General features: G+C 44.3%; 1 protein-coding gene across 1 annotated transcript; it reads right to left on the reverse strand.

Annotated features, from left to right (window-relative positions):
* Nucleotides 1–7,003: 7,003 nt before the first annotated feature.
* LOC308693524 (uncharacterized protein) lies at nucleotides 7,004–8,339 on the reverse strand. Its single transcript, XM_081370447.1, has 5 exons — nucleotides 8,226–8,339; nucleotides 7,999–8,060; nucleotides 7,799–7,890; nucleotides 7,595–7,710; nucleotides 7,004–7,490 (listed from the first exon to the last, which is right to left on the reverse strand). The coding sequence occupies exons 1-5, from the start codon at nucleotides 8,289–8,291 to the stop codon at nucleotides 7,407–7,409; spliced, it is 420 nt and encodes a 139-aa protein (XP_081226573.1). The 5' UTR covers nucleotides 8,292–8,339; the 3' UTR covers nucleotides 7,004–7,406.
* Nucleotides 8,340–14,563: the final 6,224 nt, after the last annotated feature.

A 14,563-nucleotide genomic window follows, 5' to 3' on the forward strand; every position in this document is an offset into this window, starting at 1 on the left:
ATGTGCCCTATCAGGCTGAAATTACACAAAGCACCCTGCGCAAGAGGCCCAGTGGCTTAAGGGGAAAAGGCCACTTTTTGCTTTTGCACCGGACCTACGACGGAGGCTTTGCGTACGAAAGCAGAGAGGCAGATTACACACAAAACAGGTGGGAAAGAGTCATGAACTATAAATGAATCTAGACATACAAAAACATCATTGATACGTTTGTTTTGACCATAGACCCAAAATGGCGGGCTCTAAATGTAAACAGCCTCATAGAGGCTATGTCGTAGGCTTGACTTTGAACCATAGGACATCAGCCCCCCACCTAGGGCGTGCTTGTTGAGCTAGCTCTAAGCCGATGCTGCAAAAAGTCAATGATAATTTGTTCAAAGAAACTCCACAGAACAACAAGTATACCTGTGCTTAAGCGTTTCTGCAAAAGAGCCACGGTGATTCAATTAAGAGCGATATAAAATGGTTTGAATCCCACTACGGCAGGGGTGCCCAACCCTGCTCCTGCCGATCGACTGTCCTGCACAGTTTATCTCCAACCCTAATCAAACACACCTGAAGCAACCAATTAACGTCTTCAGGATCGCTTGAAAATTAAAGGCAGGTGTGTTTGATTAGGGTTGGAGATGAACTGTGCAGGACAGTCGATCGGCAGGAGCAGGGTTGGGCACCCCTGCACTACGGCATCTACAGGCCTGCAAAAAGTTCAGTTTGGCCGAAGCATCAGCCTCTGATGCTGCAGAATGTGACGTCAAGTACTATGTGGGTTGCAGTAAATGGCCAGATATGAAGTGGTTGATAAAGAAAAGCAGCAGAAGCAAACAGAGTCAGAGAACCCTTGAACTCATACTAAAGGTGAGAGGGCTCGTCCGGGATTTGAACCCGGGACCTCTCGCACCCGAAGCGAGAATCATACCCCTAGACCAACGAGCCTGATAAACGAAGGTTTGGGCTACTTGCGTACAGTCACTGAACGCTGGCCTTTAACAGAATGGGCAGGCACCAGTTTTAATACAACACGTTTGTCGTTAGGGAGCCGTACTCCCTGGCGGGCAACGGTTTTGAGTATGTTCTGTGAAGGAAATAAACACTTGTCATCTGGCTGAATTTTAGTACAGATGAAGACAAACAGCCTTTTCACAGCAGTTTTGAGTTTGGCTCAGCGCTCCAAAGGAGGGAGCCAACTGGCTGCTTGTTCTGAAACTGCTGGGCTCGTCCGGGATTTGAACCCGGGACCTCTCGCACCCAAAGCGAGAATCATACCCCTAGACCAACGAGCCCTGTCGGAAGGAAGCCTTTCGGGAGGGCGCCACAAATTCTGTGAAGTTCACCTCAAAGACGGAACCCGACCTGGCGTCGAGATACTAAAGTGTAGTTGTTTGAGCGTCAGAAACCACTTGAAGTCATATTACAGATCAAAGGCAGAGCTTGCCAGACAAGGCCTAGTGGCCTAATGGATAAGGCATCAGCCTCCGGAGCTGGAGATTGTGGGTTCAAGTCCCACCTGGGTCGTCTTTGATGGGCTTTGTTTAAGTTGGCCGTTGGGCGAATTCAAGGATGGTTTGTTCAAAGCAACGCTGTAGCCATGATGAGCGCAAGATCTGAATTAGCATAGAACCCACAAACTTCTGATAGCTGTGCTGGGTGTTTGTGTGCATCATTCTGTCCTGCCTGTGCATGTGCCCTATCAGGCTGAAATTACACAAAGCACCCTGCGCAAGAGGCCCAGTGGCTTAAGGGGAAAAGGCCACTTTTTGCTTTTGCACCGGACCTACGACGGAGGCTTTGCGTACGAAAGCAGAGAGGCAGATTACACACAAAACAGGTGGGAAAGAGTCATGAACTATAAATGAATCTAGACATACAAAAACATCATTGATACGTTTGTTTTGACCATAGAACCAAAATGGCGGGCTCTAAATGTTTAACAGCCTCATAGAGGCTATGTCGTAGGCTTGACTTTGAACCATAGGACATCAGCCCCCCACCTAGGGCGTGCTTGTTGAGCTAGCTCTAAGCCGATGCTGCAAAAAGTCAATGATAATTTGTTCAAAGAAACTCCACAGAACAACAAGTATACCTGTGCTTAAGCGTTTCTGCAAAAGAGCCACGGTGATTCAATTAAGAGCGATATAAAATGGTTTGAATCCCACTACGGCAGGGGTGCCCAACCCTGCTCCTGCCGATCGACTGTCCTGCACAGTTTATCTCCAACCCTAATCAAACACACCTGAAGCAACCAATTAACGTCTTCAGGATCGCTTGAAAATTAAAGGCAGGTGTGTTTGATTAGGGTTGGAGATGAACTGTGCAGGACAGTCGATCGGCAGGAGCAGGGTTGGGCACCCCTGCACTACGGCATCTACAGGCCTGCAAAAAGTTCAGTTTGGCCGAAGCATCAGCCTCTGATGCTGCAGAATGTGACGTCAAGTACTATGTGGGTTGCAGTAAATGGCCAGATATGAAGTGGTTGATAAAGAAAAGCAGCAGAAGCAAACAGAGTCAGAGAACCCTTGAACTCATACTAAAGGTGAGAGGGCTCGTCCGGGATTTGAACCCGGGACCTCTCGCACCCGAAGCGAGAATCATACCCCTAGACCAACGAGCCTGATAAACGAAGGTTTGGGCTACTTGCGTACAGTCACTGAACGCTGGCCTTTAACAGAATGGGCAGGCACCAGTTTTAATACAACACGTTTGTCGTTAGGGAGCCGTACTCCCTGGCGGGCAACGGTTTTGAGTATGTTCTGTGAAGGAAATAAACACTTGTCATCTGGCTGAATTTTAGTACAGATGAAGACAAACAGCCTTTTCACAGCAGTTTTGAGTTTGGCTCAGCGCTCCAAAGGAGGGAGCCAACTGGCTGCTTGTTCTGAAACTGCTGGGCTCGTCCGGAATTTGAACCCGGGACCTCTCGCACCCAAAGCGAGAATCATACCCCTAGACCAACGAGCCTGGCTGATGAAGGATCGGGTTACTTGCGTACACTTGTACAGTCACCGAACGCTGGCCTCTAGCAGAATGGGCGGGCACTAGTTTTAATAGAAAGCGTTTGTCGTTAGGGAGCCGCACTCCCTGGCAGACAGCGATTCTGAGTACGTTCTGTGCAAGGAAATAATCGCTTGTCATCTGGCTGAATCTCGGCTCTGTTGTAGTACAGATGAACTCAAGCAGCAGTAAGGATTTCAAAACCACGACAGTTTTGAGTTTGGCTCAGTGCTGCAAAAGGATGGAGCCAACTGGCTGCTAGTTTTCAATACCGATGAAAACTAGCCTTCGGGCTAATTTGGGTACATTTACATTCATGAATGTCGATTGATATACAATGTCCCTTTTCTAAATAAATAAAATCTTGGCTAAGTTATAGTACAAATGAACACAAGCAGCAGTAAGGATTTCAAAACCACGACAGTTTTGAGTTTGGCTCAGTGCTGCAAAAGGACGGAGCCAACTGGCTGCTAGTTCTGAAACTGCTGGGCTCGTCCGGGATTTGAACCCGGGACCTCTCGCACCCAAAGCGAGAATCATACCCCTAGACCAACGAGCCCTGTCGGAAGGAAGGCTTTCGGGAGGGCGCGACAAATTCTGTGAAGTTCACCTCAAAGACGGAACCCGACCTGGCGTCGAGATACTAAAGTGTAGTTGTTTGAGCGTCAGAAACCACTTGAAGTCATATTACAGATCAAAGGCAGAGCTTGCCAGACAAGGCCTAGTGGCCTAATGGATAAGGCATCAGCCTCCGGAGCTGGAGATTGTGGGTTCAAGTCCCACCTGGGTCGTCTTTGATGGGCTTTGTTTAAGTTGGCCGTTGGGCGAATTCAAGGATGGTTTGTTCAAAGCAACGCTGTAGCCATGATGAGCGCAAGATCTGAATTAGCATAGAACCCACAAACTTCTGATAGCTGTGCTGGGTGTTTGTGTGCATCATTCTGTCCTGCCTGTGCATGTGCCCTATCAGGCTGAAATTACACAAAGCACCCTGCGCAAGAGGCCCAGTGGCTTAAGGGGAAAAGGCCACTTTTTGCTTTTGCACCGGACCTACGACGGAGGCTTTGCGTACGAAAGCAGAGAGGCAGATTACACACAAAACAGGTGGGAAAGAGTCATGAACTATAAATGAATCTAGACATACAAAAACATCATTGATACGTTTGTTTTGACCATAGAACCAAAATGGCGGGCTCTAAATGTAAACAGCCTCATAGAGGCTATGTCGTAGGCTTGACTTTGAACCATAGGACATCAGCCCCCCACCTAGGGCGTGCTTGTTGAGCTAGCTCTAAGCCGATGCTGCAAAAAGTCAATGATAATTTGTTCAAAGAAACTCCACAGAACAACAAGTATACCTGTGCTTAAGCGTTTCTGCAAAAGAGCCACGGTGATTCAATTAAGAGCGATATAAAATGGTTTGAATCCCACTACGGCAGGGGTGCCCAACCCTGCTCCTGCCGATCGACTGTCCTGCACAGTTTATCTCCAACCCTAATCAAACACACCTGAAGCAACCAATTAACGTCTTCAGGATCGCTTGAAAATTAAAGGCAGGTGTGTTTGATTAGGGTTGGAGATGAACTGTGCAGGACAGTCGATCGGCAGGAGCAGGGTTGGGCACCCCTGCACTACGGCATCTACAGGCCTGCAAAAAGTTCAGTTTGGCCGAAGCATCAGCCTCTGATGCTGCAGAATGTGACGTCAAGTACTATGTGGGTTGCAGTAAATGGCCAGATATGAAGTGGTTGATAAAGAAAAGCAGCAGAAGCAAACAGAGTCAGAGAACCCTTGAACTCATACTAAAGGTGAGCGGGCTCGTCCGGGATTTGAACCCGGGACCTCTCGCACCCGAAGCGAGAATCATACCCCTAGACCAACAAGCCTGATAAACGAAGGTTTGGGCTACTTGCGTACAGTCACTGAACGCTGGCCTTTAACAGAATGGGCAGGCACCAGTTTTAATACAACACGTTTGTCGTTAGGGAGCCGTACTCCCTGGCGGGCAACGGTTTTGAGTATGTTCTGTGAAGGAAATAAACACTTGTCATCTGGCTGAATTTTAGTACAGATGAAGACAAACAGCCTTTTCACAGCAGTTTTGAGTTTGGCTCAGCGCTCCAAAGGAGGGAGCCAACTGGCTGCTTGTTCTGAAACTGCTGGGCTCGTCCGGGATTTGAACCCGGGACCTCTCGCACCCAAAGCGAGAATCATACCCCTAGACCAACGAGCCTGGCTGATGAAGGATCGGGTTACTTGCGTACACTTGTACAGTCACCGAACGCTGGCCTCTAGCAGAATGGGCGGGCACTAGTTTTAATAGAAAGCGTTTGTCGTTAGGGAGCCGCACTCCCTGGCAGACAGCGATTCTGAGTACGTTCTGTGCAAGGAAATAATCGCTTGTCATCTGGCTGAATCTCGGCTCTGTTGTAGTACAGATGAACTCAAGCAGCAGTAAGGATTTCAAAACCACGACAGTTTTGAGTTTGGCTCAGTGCTGCAAAAGGATGGAGCCAACTGGCTGCTAGTTTTCAATACCGATGAAAACTAGCCTTCGGGCTAATTTGGGTACATTTACATTCATGAATGTCGATTGATATACAATGTCCCTTTTCTAAATAAATAAAATCTTGGCTAAGTTATAGTACAAATGAACACAAGCAGCAGTAAGGATTTCAAAACCACGACAGTTTTGAGTTTGGCTCAGTGCTGCAAAAGGACGGAGCCAACTGGCTGCTAGTTCTGAAACTGCTGGGCTCGTCCGGGATTTGAACCCGGGACCTCTCGCACCCAAAGCGAGAATCATACTCCTAGACCAACGAGCCCTGTCGGAAGGAAGCCTTTCGGGAGGGCGCCACAAATTCTGTGAAGTTCACCTCAAAGACGGAACCCGACCTGGCGTCGAGATACTAAAGTGTAGTTGTTTGAGCGTCAGAAACCACTTGAAGTCATATTACAGATCAAAGGCAGAGCTTGCCAGACAAGGCCTAGTGGCCTAATGGATAAGGCATCAGCCTCCGGAGCTGGAGATTGTGGGTTCAAGTCCCACCTGGGTCGTCTTTGATGGGCTTTGTTTAAGTTGGCCGTTGGGCGAATTCAAGGATGGTTTGTTCAAAGCAACGCTGTAGCCATGATGAGCGCAAGATCTGAATTAGCATAGAACCCACAAACTTCTGATAGCTGTGCTGGGTGTTTGTGTGCATCATTCTGTCCTGCCTGTGCATGTGCCCTATCAGGCTGAAATTACACAAAGCACCCTGCGCAAGAGGCCCAGTGGCTTAAGGGGAAAAGGCCACTTTTTGCTTTTGCACCGGACCTACGACGGAGGCTTTGCGTACGAAAGCAGAGAGGCAGATTACACACAAAACAGGTGGGAAAGAGTCATGAACTATAAATGAATCTAGACATACAAAAACATCATTCACTGCATGAAAAGAGGTGTATCCGGACCAGTATACTCCTGTATACACTGCTGGAATTCGGAAGAATCCGGGAGTATACTGGCCGGATAGCTCAAATTCCATGGGTCTGTATATATCCGTATACATCCGAAATGATACCAAATCGGATGTATGTTGTGGACGTATACTCCCGTGCTACAGCCATTTGTTGCCATGGCAAGTAATCCCTCAAAGGTTTTTTTCAAGAGAACATTTTCACACCTTTGTGCACCTTTTGGCCTTCCCCCCTATTGGTCCTTTTCTTTTAAAACCACTCCCATTACCCAGACCACTATTGGAGGACAGGATACATTAAAAAACCCAGGAAAGTGATTTGATTGGTTACTTTTAGAACATAACCCACCCTAGGCCTTTTCGCACAGTGATTTGATTGGTTATAGGCCAGCTATGCAGATATTGCTCAGTATACACTAAACCCCCCTTACCCCAATTTTAATACATTCAAATATAATTTTAAAAACACACACAAAGAACAATGAGAAAGTCTGACATTTTTATTAAGGTAAATAAAACATTACAAAGAGCATTATAAACAAGCATTAAAAAGGAATGGGGGAACAAAAATATTTGAGGGGATGAAAATTTAAAGGAACAAAAACAAATATAACATGAACATTATAAACATACATTAAAATGAATGGGGAAAAAGAAATGTTAACAAAGGTGTAAAGGAATAAAATACAAAACGTGGAGATCAGCAACATGCACATCAAAAAGGAACAAATATACAAAGTATACAATATAAAACAATTTAAAATCAATAAATAAATATAGAAATTAAAGTGTATATATGTAAATATTAATTTTTTCAAACTGCCATGATGCACTGGTGGTGTGACGTAGCGTGGGTCAGCCTCTAGTCTGGTTTGTAGTACCTGGCAGAGAGCAGATAACTCTGTGGTTCTGTTTGGTGGAGACCTCAGCATCCACACTGGCCTTCTATCAACAATAGCATCTTCATCAGACATCAGTTCTATTGTTGCAGTCTTCCACAGTTCCCTTTATGTGTTGGGTTTGTACAACACTGGACATGGTCTCCAGCAACTGCAAAACATGACAGTAATTTAACCACTAAAACACAGAGAGGAGGACAGTTACATTCTGAAGAAGAAAAAAACAACAACTGCTTAACCAGTTTCTTAACTTACCCGTCTCTTTCTTTGACGGTTCTTTGCAGTGTTCTTCATAGTGTTTCTTTTCTTGGCCTTTTCAGGCTGAGCCAAAGAATACTTCCTCTGCAAAGTCTCAAAATATGTCTTGCAACCTGTTAAATAAATCATAAATAAATGTAATGCCAATAAAACTAAGTAAAACAGAGGACATTAAAATGATTACAACATCTTTAAGATTACCTTTTGCACATTCAGGGTCAACGTCTGTAAAAGTTGTCCTTAATTCTTTGAAGAGATAAGTGGTCACAGCCAGGTTATGTGATGAATTTATTCTGGGGGAAAAAGTTGCAGGCATCATCAATGAAATTCAGTTTTAGTATTTCAAATCCATATAGTGGTAGATTAAACTAACATTTACAGTATACAATACGCAGTCTTACCCGGTTTGTGGATCGTATTTGTGTGGGTTGTTCTCTGAATTATGGAGGCGCTTTACGGGTTCCTGTAAAGTTTGAAATTAAAAAGCGTTTAAATGGATTCACAATCTGCAAGAACCTCAAAAGTGAATTTTCAGTTTGAATAAGTTGGCCATCACAGTAAACATAAGAGACAAAACATATCAGTTCATAAGTCTTTAAGATGTCACTCAGCGCCTCTGATATCTTACCGGTTCGTGCCGCCTTCTGCCTATACAAGGCCACCAGTGCAGGTGTGTGTTGGTCAAGCACAGCATAGAACTGGTTCCGTATGTTGACGTTTGTGATGCGTTGGAACTCAGCACAAAGCTACAAAAACAAACAAAAATAATTATATAAAAAGACTAATACTCGATTTGCAACCGAAAACACATTTGTGATGCAACATGTTCCGTTAAAATACATTGTTGAGCAACATGGTCACATGCAAAGTGATAGTTCTTACACACAGTGAATAGTGGCATTTGCTGTTCCATTTGAATGTGATACATATTAAAAACTTGGCAGTGAAATATGTGTGAAGAGTGGCAGAAAAGAGAAGCGAGTCTGTTTTACCTGTGATTCAATCCGAAGAGCCGGCCATTTCCCCAAGAAGTCCTTCACCTGCACAGATAAAACAATCAATATGAAACCAGTCAAATTATGCAATCAACCTCTTTAATGACAAATTAATGATACAGAATTTCAAGTGAATGTAACTTACCGATAAAGTTGCTCTCTGGTGACAATGTAGGTCTGCACATGCACACAAAAACAGACAGCAAGAGATTTAATTTTTAAGAGACGTTTGATTGATGCTAATGAATTAGGCTCCAAATAAAAGAAATGGTGAAAAATAGTTACAGACTAAATTAACATTTGAGTCACCTTGATTTTGGGGATGCTCACTGCACTCCTTCCACTTAAACCTATAATGAAAAGACGTTTGTAAAGGGTTTAATAAAAACTTGCATAGTTCATTCGGTAACTATTATGTCCATAACCTTAACTTTGTTTGAGTAAAAGTTAACGTAACTGCTAACGTTAGCCACTAGCTCATTTGGGTGCATCAGCATGTAGATAACATCACATTGAACTTGCCAGAGCAGGGCGCTTAACACAAACAGCAGCAACACACTCAAAAACAGAAGGACTATCGCTTGCTGAAAAGAGTTATTGACTAACGTTAACATTATTGCCCTGCCACGACATTAACAGTACACAGGATATTATCTGTAACTAGCAGGCGGACTGACGGCAATCGCGCCCGCGGCACCGCGCTTGCAACTTAAAAATAGCCTCGTCTAAGTCAAATATCACGTGTAATATGATATTCTTACAATATTACAACAAGCAAAGTAGTTTTGAAGTGTTTTGGTTTACTTACAAGTTGTTTCATTCTTGATACACGTCGCTCAAGAGGGTAGCCATCTTGGACAGATTTTTCAGGTAACGTCAGCTGCACGTCATGACGTCATATCACGTGATCGACAGTACAGTAAACAATAGTGAGTAAACCAGCGGTGTTCACTCAGAAACGCTGAGGCACACAAACATAAAAATACATAGGCTATTTGTTCACAGACATTAATAGTTTAAAGGTGGATTAAATCAGCAAGAGATTTTAACTGTAGTGACCTCGGTCTTCAATTCAGTGGAGTAGAAAAGCTCAGGTTCCTTCTACCTTTTTAATAAATATCAAGTCACCTTTATTTATACAGTGCTTTTTACAATAGGCCTACAGATTGTTTCAAAGTAGCTTTACAGAGATAACAGGAAAGTAATGCAAGACAGTTTGTTTCCAGAAGAAAATAGCTTCACAGTCCAGCTTAAGTCAGTTCAGTGGTGATTCATTTTGTTGTATAAATAAATAAATAAATTTAACTGTGGATATATATAGCCACTTTGGAGAAAACCGTGATGTCATCGTCCAGCTCAGCTCAGATCTCATATAATAGTGTCAACGCAGGCAGATCAATAATATTGTTGAATATTAAATTAAATTTCCCCAACTAAGCAAGCTAAAAGCCAATTGTAAAAAAGGTGACAATTGTTGTTGTCTGCAATTTGTAAAACTTCACAATAAAATTTGAGATATTCTGAAATGTTTGGTTCATTTTTCTTTATTTGTTCCATTAAATTTATTGCTGGGAAAAAAATTAATCACATCCAAAATAAAAGTTTGTGTTTGCATAATATATGTGCGTGTACTGTATATAATTATTTTGTATATATAAATACACACATATGCATGTATATATTTAAGATTTTTATTTTTTTTATTTTATTAAATTATTTATATTTATATATAATATAAATTGTGTATAAATATATATACAGTATATACATGCAGATATTTCTTAAATAAATACATGCATATGTGTGTATTTACAGAATAATTATACACAGTACACACACATATATTATGCAAACACAAACTTTTATTTTGGATGCGATTAATTTTTTCCCAGCACTAATTAAATTCCTTTGTTTATTTCATTAAATATTCAGATGTTTTTGTGAACGTATATGTTCAGACTGGGTGTTTATTTTGTCCTGTTTTTATAAAAAATATTTGATTAAGAGACTTTTTTTCATGCAGTGGTTTTAAGGCCCTGACACAGGCGACGTGAGCCAACCCTAGAGTCGGCTTTAGTCATTGCTAGTTCTTTGACGTCGGTTTTGTGTTTCAGGTCCTTAAGAATTTATTTATTTTTCTGTACAAAAAGCTTGTTTGCTTTAGCCTATAGTAATCCAGAGATAATTCTCAACCCTGAAGTCCTCCCTGGCCACCCCTCCCTCTGAGAACAGCCAGCACCTTTAGTGTCAGTCATTAACATATGAAAGGTCTTCACACCTAACAGTTGTCAGTCCTCTCACACCCAGCAGTGTTTCAGCTGTATATGTCCGTGAAATTTCACGGATTCCTGTATATGTCCGCATATGTGAGGTTTCCGGGTTTATCTTGAAATATACTGTTCCATGTTACTCTGATCCGCTTTTTCCCGCATACATCCGGCAAACATCAAATTACACAGGAGTTTACCATGCCCGTATTTTGCCGGATTTGAGTCTTTTCATGCAGTGATTGATACGTTTGTTTTGACCATAGAACCAAAATGGCGGGCTCTAAATGTAAACAGCCTCATAGAGGCTATGTCGTAGGCTTGACTTTGAACCATAGGACATCAGCCCCCCACCTAGGGCGTGCTTGTTGAGCTAGCTCTAAGCCGATGCTGCAAAAAGTCAATGATAATTTGTTCAAAGAAACTCCACAGAACAACAAGTATACCTGTGCTTAAGCGTTTCTGCAAAAGAGCCACGGTGATTCAATTAAGAGCGATATAAAATGGTTTGAATCCCACTACGGCAGGGGTGCCCAACCCTGCTCCTGCCGATCGACTGTCCTGCACAGTTTATCTCCAACCCTAATCAAACACACCTGAAGCAACCAATTAACGTCTTCAGGATCGCTTGAAAATTAAAGGCAGGTGTGTTTGATTAGGGTTGGAGATGAACTGTGCAGGACAGTCCATCGGCAGGAGCAGGGTTGGGCACCCCTGCACTACGGCATCTACAGGCCTGCAAAAAGTTCAGTTTGGCCGAAGCATCAGCCTCTGATGCTGCAGAATGTGACGTCAAGTACTATGTGGGTTGCAGTAAATGGCCAGATATGAAGTGGTTGATAAAGAAAAGCAGCAGAAGCAAACAGAGTCAGAGAACCCTTGAACTCATACTAAAGGTGAGAGGGCTCGTCCGGGATTTGAACCCGGGACCTCTCGCACCCGAAGCGAGAATCATATCCCTAGACCAACGAGCCTGATAAACGAAGGTTTGGGCTACTTGCGTACAGTCACTGAACGCTGGCCTTTAACAGAATGGGCAGGCACCAGTTTTAATACAACACGTTTGTCGTTAGGGAGCCGTACTCCCTGGCGGGCAACGGTTTTGAGTATGTTCTGTGAAGGAAATAAACACTTGTCATCTGGCTGAATTTTAGTACAGATGAAGACAAACAGCCTTTTCACAGCAGTTTTGAGTTTGGCTCAGCGCTCCAAAGGAGGGAGCCAACTGGCTGCTTGTTCTGAAACTGCTGGGCTCGTCCGGGATTTGAACCCGGGACCTCTCGCACCCAAAGCGAGAATCATACCCCTAGACCAACGAGCCTGGCTGATGAAGGATCGGGTTACTTGCGTACACTTGTACAGTCACCGAACGCTGGCCTCTAGCAGAATGGGCGGGCACTAGTTTTAATAGAAAGCGTTTGTCGTTAGGGAGCCGCACTCCCTGGCAGACAGCGATTCTGAGTACGTTCTGTGCAAGGAAATAATCGCTTGTCATCTGGCTGAATCTCGGCTCTGTTGTAGTACAGATGAACTCAAGCAGCAGTAAGGATTTCAAAACCACGACAGTTTTGAGTTTGGCTCAGTGCTGCAAAAGGATGGAGCCAACTGGCTGCTAGTTTTCAATACCGATGAAAACTAGCCTTCGGGCTAATTTGGGTACATTTACATTCATGAATGTCGATTGATATACAATGTCCCTTTTCTAAATAAATAAAATCTTGGCTAAGTTATAGTACAAATGAACACAAGCAGCAGTAAGGATTTCAAAACCACGACAGTTTTGAGTTTGGCTCAGTGCTGCAAAAGGACGGAGCCAACTGGCTGCTAGTTCTGAAACTGCTGGGCTCGTCCGGGATTTGAACCCGGGACCTCTCGCACCCAAAGCGAGAATCATACCCCTAGACCAACGAGCCCTGTCGGAAGGAAGCCTTTCGGGAGGGCGCCACAAATTCTGTGAAGTTCACCTCAAAGACGGAACCCGACCTGGCGTCGAGATACTAAAGTGTAGTTGTTTGAGCGTCAGAAACCACTTGAAGTCATATTACAGATCAAAGGCAGAGCTTGCCAGACAAGGCCTAGTGGCCTAATGGATAAGGCATCAGCCTCCGGAGCTGGAGATTGTGGGTTCAAGTCCCACCTGGGTCGTCTTTGATGGGCTTTGTTTAAGTTGGCCGTTGGGCGAATTCAAGGATGGTTTGTTCAAAGCAACGCTGTAGCCATGATGAGCGCAAGATCTGAATTAGCATAGAACCCACAAACTTCTGATAGCTGTGCTGGGTGTTTGTGTGCATCATTCTGTCCTGCCTGTGCATGTGCCCTATCAGGCTGAAATTACACAAAGCACCCTGCGCAAGAGGCCCAGTGGCTTAAGGGGAAAAGGCCACTTTTTGCTTTTGCACCGGACCTACGACGGAGGCTTTGCGTACGAAAGCAGAGAGGCAGATTACACACAAAACAGGTGGGAAAGAGTCATGAACTATAAATGAATCTAGACATACAAAAACATCATTGAAACGTTTGTTTTGACCATAGAACCAAAATGGCGGGCTCTAAATGTAAACAGCCTCATAGAGGCTATGTCGTAGGCTTGACTTTGAACCATAGGACATCAGCCCCCCACCTAGGGCGTGCTTGTTGAGCTAGCTCTAAGCCGATGCTGCAAAAAGTCAATGATAATTTGTTCAAAGAAACTCCACAGAACAACAAGTATACCTGTGCTTAAGCGTTTCTGCAAAAGAGCCACGGTGATTCAATTAAGAGCGATATAAAATGGTTTGAATCCCACTACGGCAGGGGTGCCCAACCCTGCTCCTGCCGATCGACTGTCCTGCACAGTTTATCTCCAACCCTAATCAAACACACCTGAAGCAACCAATTAACGTCTTCAGGATCGCTTGAAAATTAAAGGCAGGTGTGTTTGATTAGGGTTGGAGATGAACTGTGCAGGACAGTCGATCGGCAGGAGCAGGGTTGGGCACCCCTGCACTACGGCATCTACAGGCCTGCAAAAAGTTCAGTTTGGCCGAAGCATCAGCCTCTGATGCTGCAGAATGTGACGTCAAGTACTATGTGGGTTGCAGTAAATGGCCAGATATGAAGTGGTTGATAAAGAAAAGCAGCAGAAGCAAACAGAGTCAGAGAACCCTTGAACTCATACTAAAGGTGAGAGGGCTCGTCCGGGATTTGAACCCGGGACCTCTCGCACCCGAAGCGAGAATCATACCCCTAGACCAACGAGCCTGATAAACGAAGGTTTGGGCTACTTGCGTACAGTCACTGAACGCTGGCCTTTAACAGAATGGGCAGGCACCAGTTTTAATACAACACGTTTGTCGTTAGGGAGCCGTACTCCCTGGCGGGCAACGGTTTTGAGTATGTTCTGTGAAGGAAATAAACACTTGTCATCTGGCTGAATTTTAGTACAGATGAAGACAAACAGCCTTTTCACAGCAGTTTTGAGTTTGGCTCAGCGCTCCAAAGGAGGGAGCCAACTGGCTGCTTGTTCTGAAACTGCTGGGCTCGTCCGGAATTTGAACCCGGGACCTCTCACACCCAAAGCGAGAATCATACCCCTAGACCAACGAGCCTGGCTGATGAAGGATCGGGTTACTTGCGTACACTTGTACAGTCACCGAACGCTGGCCTCTAGCAGAATGGGCGGGCACTAGTTTTAATAGAAAGCGTTTGTCGTTAGGGAGCCGCAC

The sequence above is a fragment of the Scardinius erythrophthalmus genome, assembly GCF_964197995.2.
Source record: "Scardinius erythrophthalmus genome assembly, chromosome: 7".
Classification (NCBI taxonomy): domain Eukaryota; kingdom Metazoa; phylum Chordata; class Actinopteri; order Cypriniformes; family Leuciscidae; genus Scardinius; species Scardinius erythrophthalmus.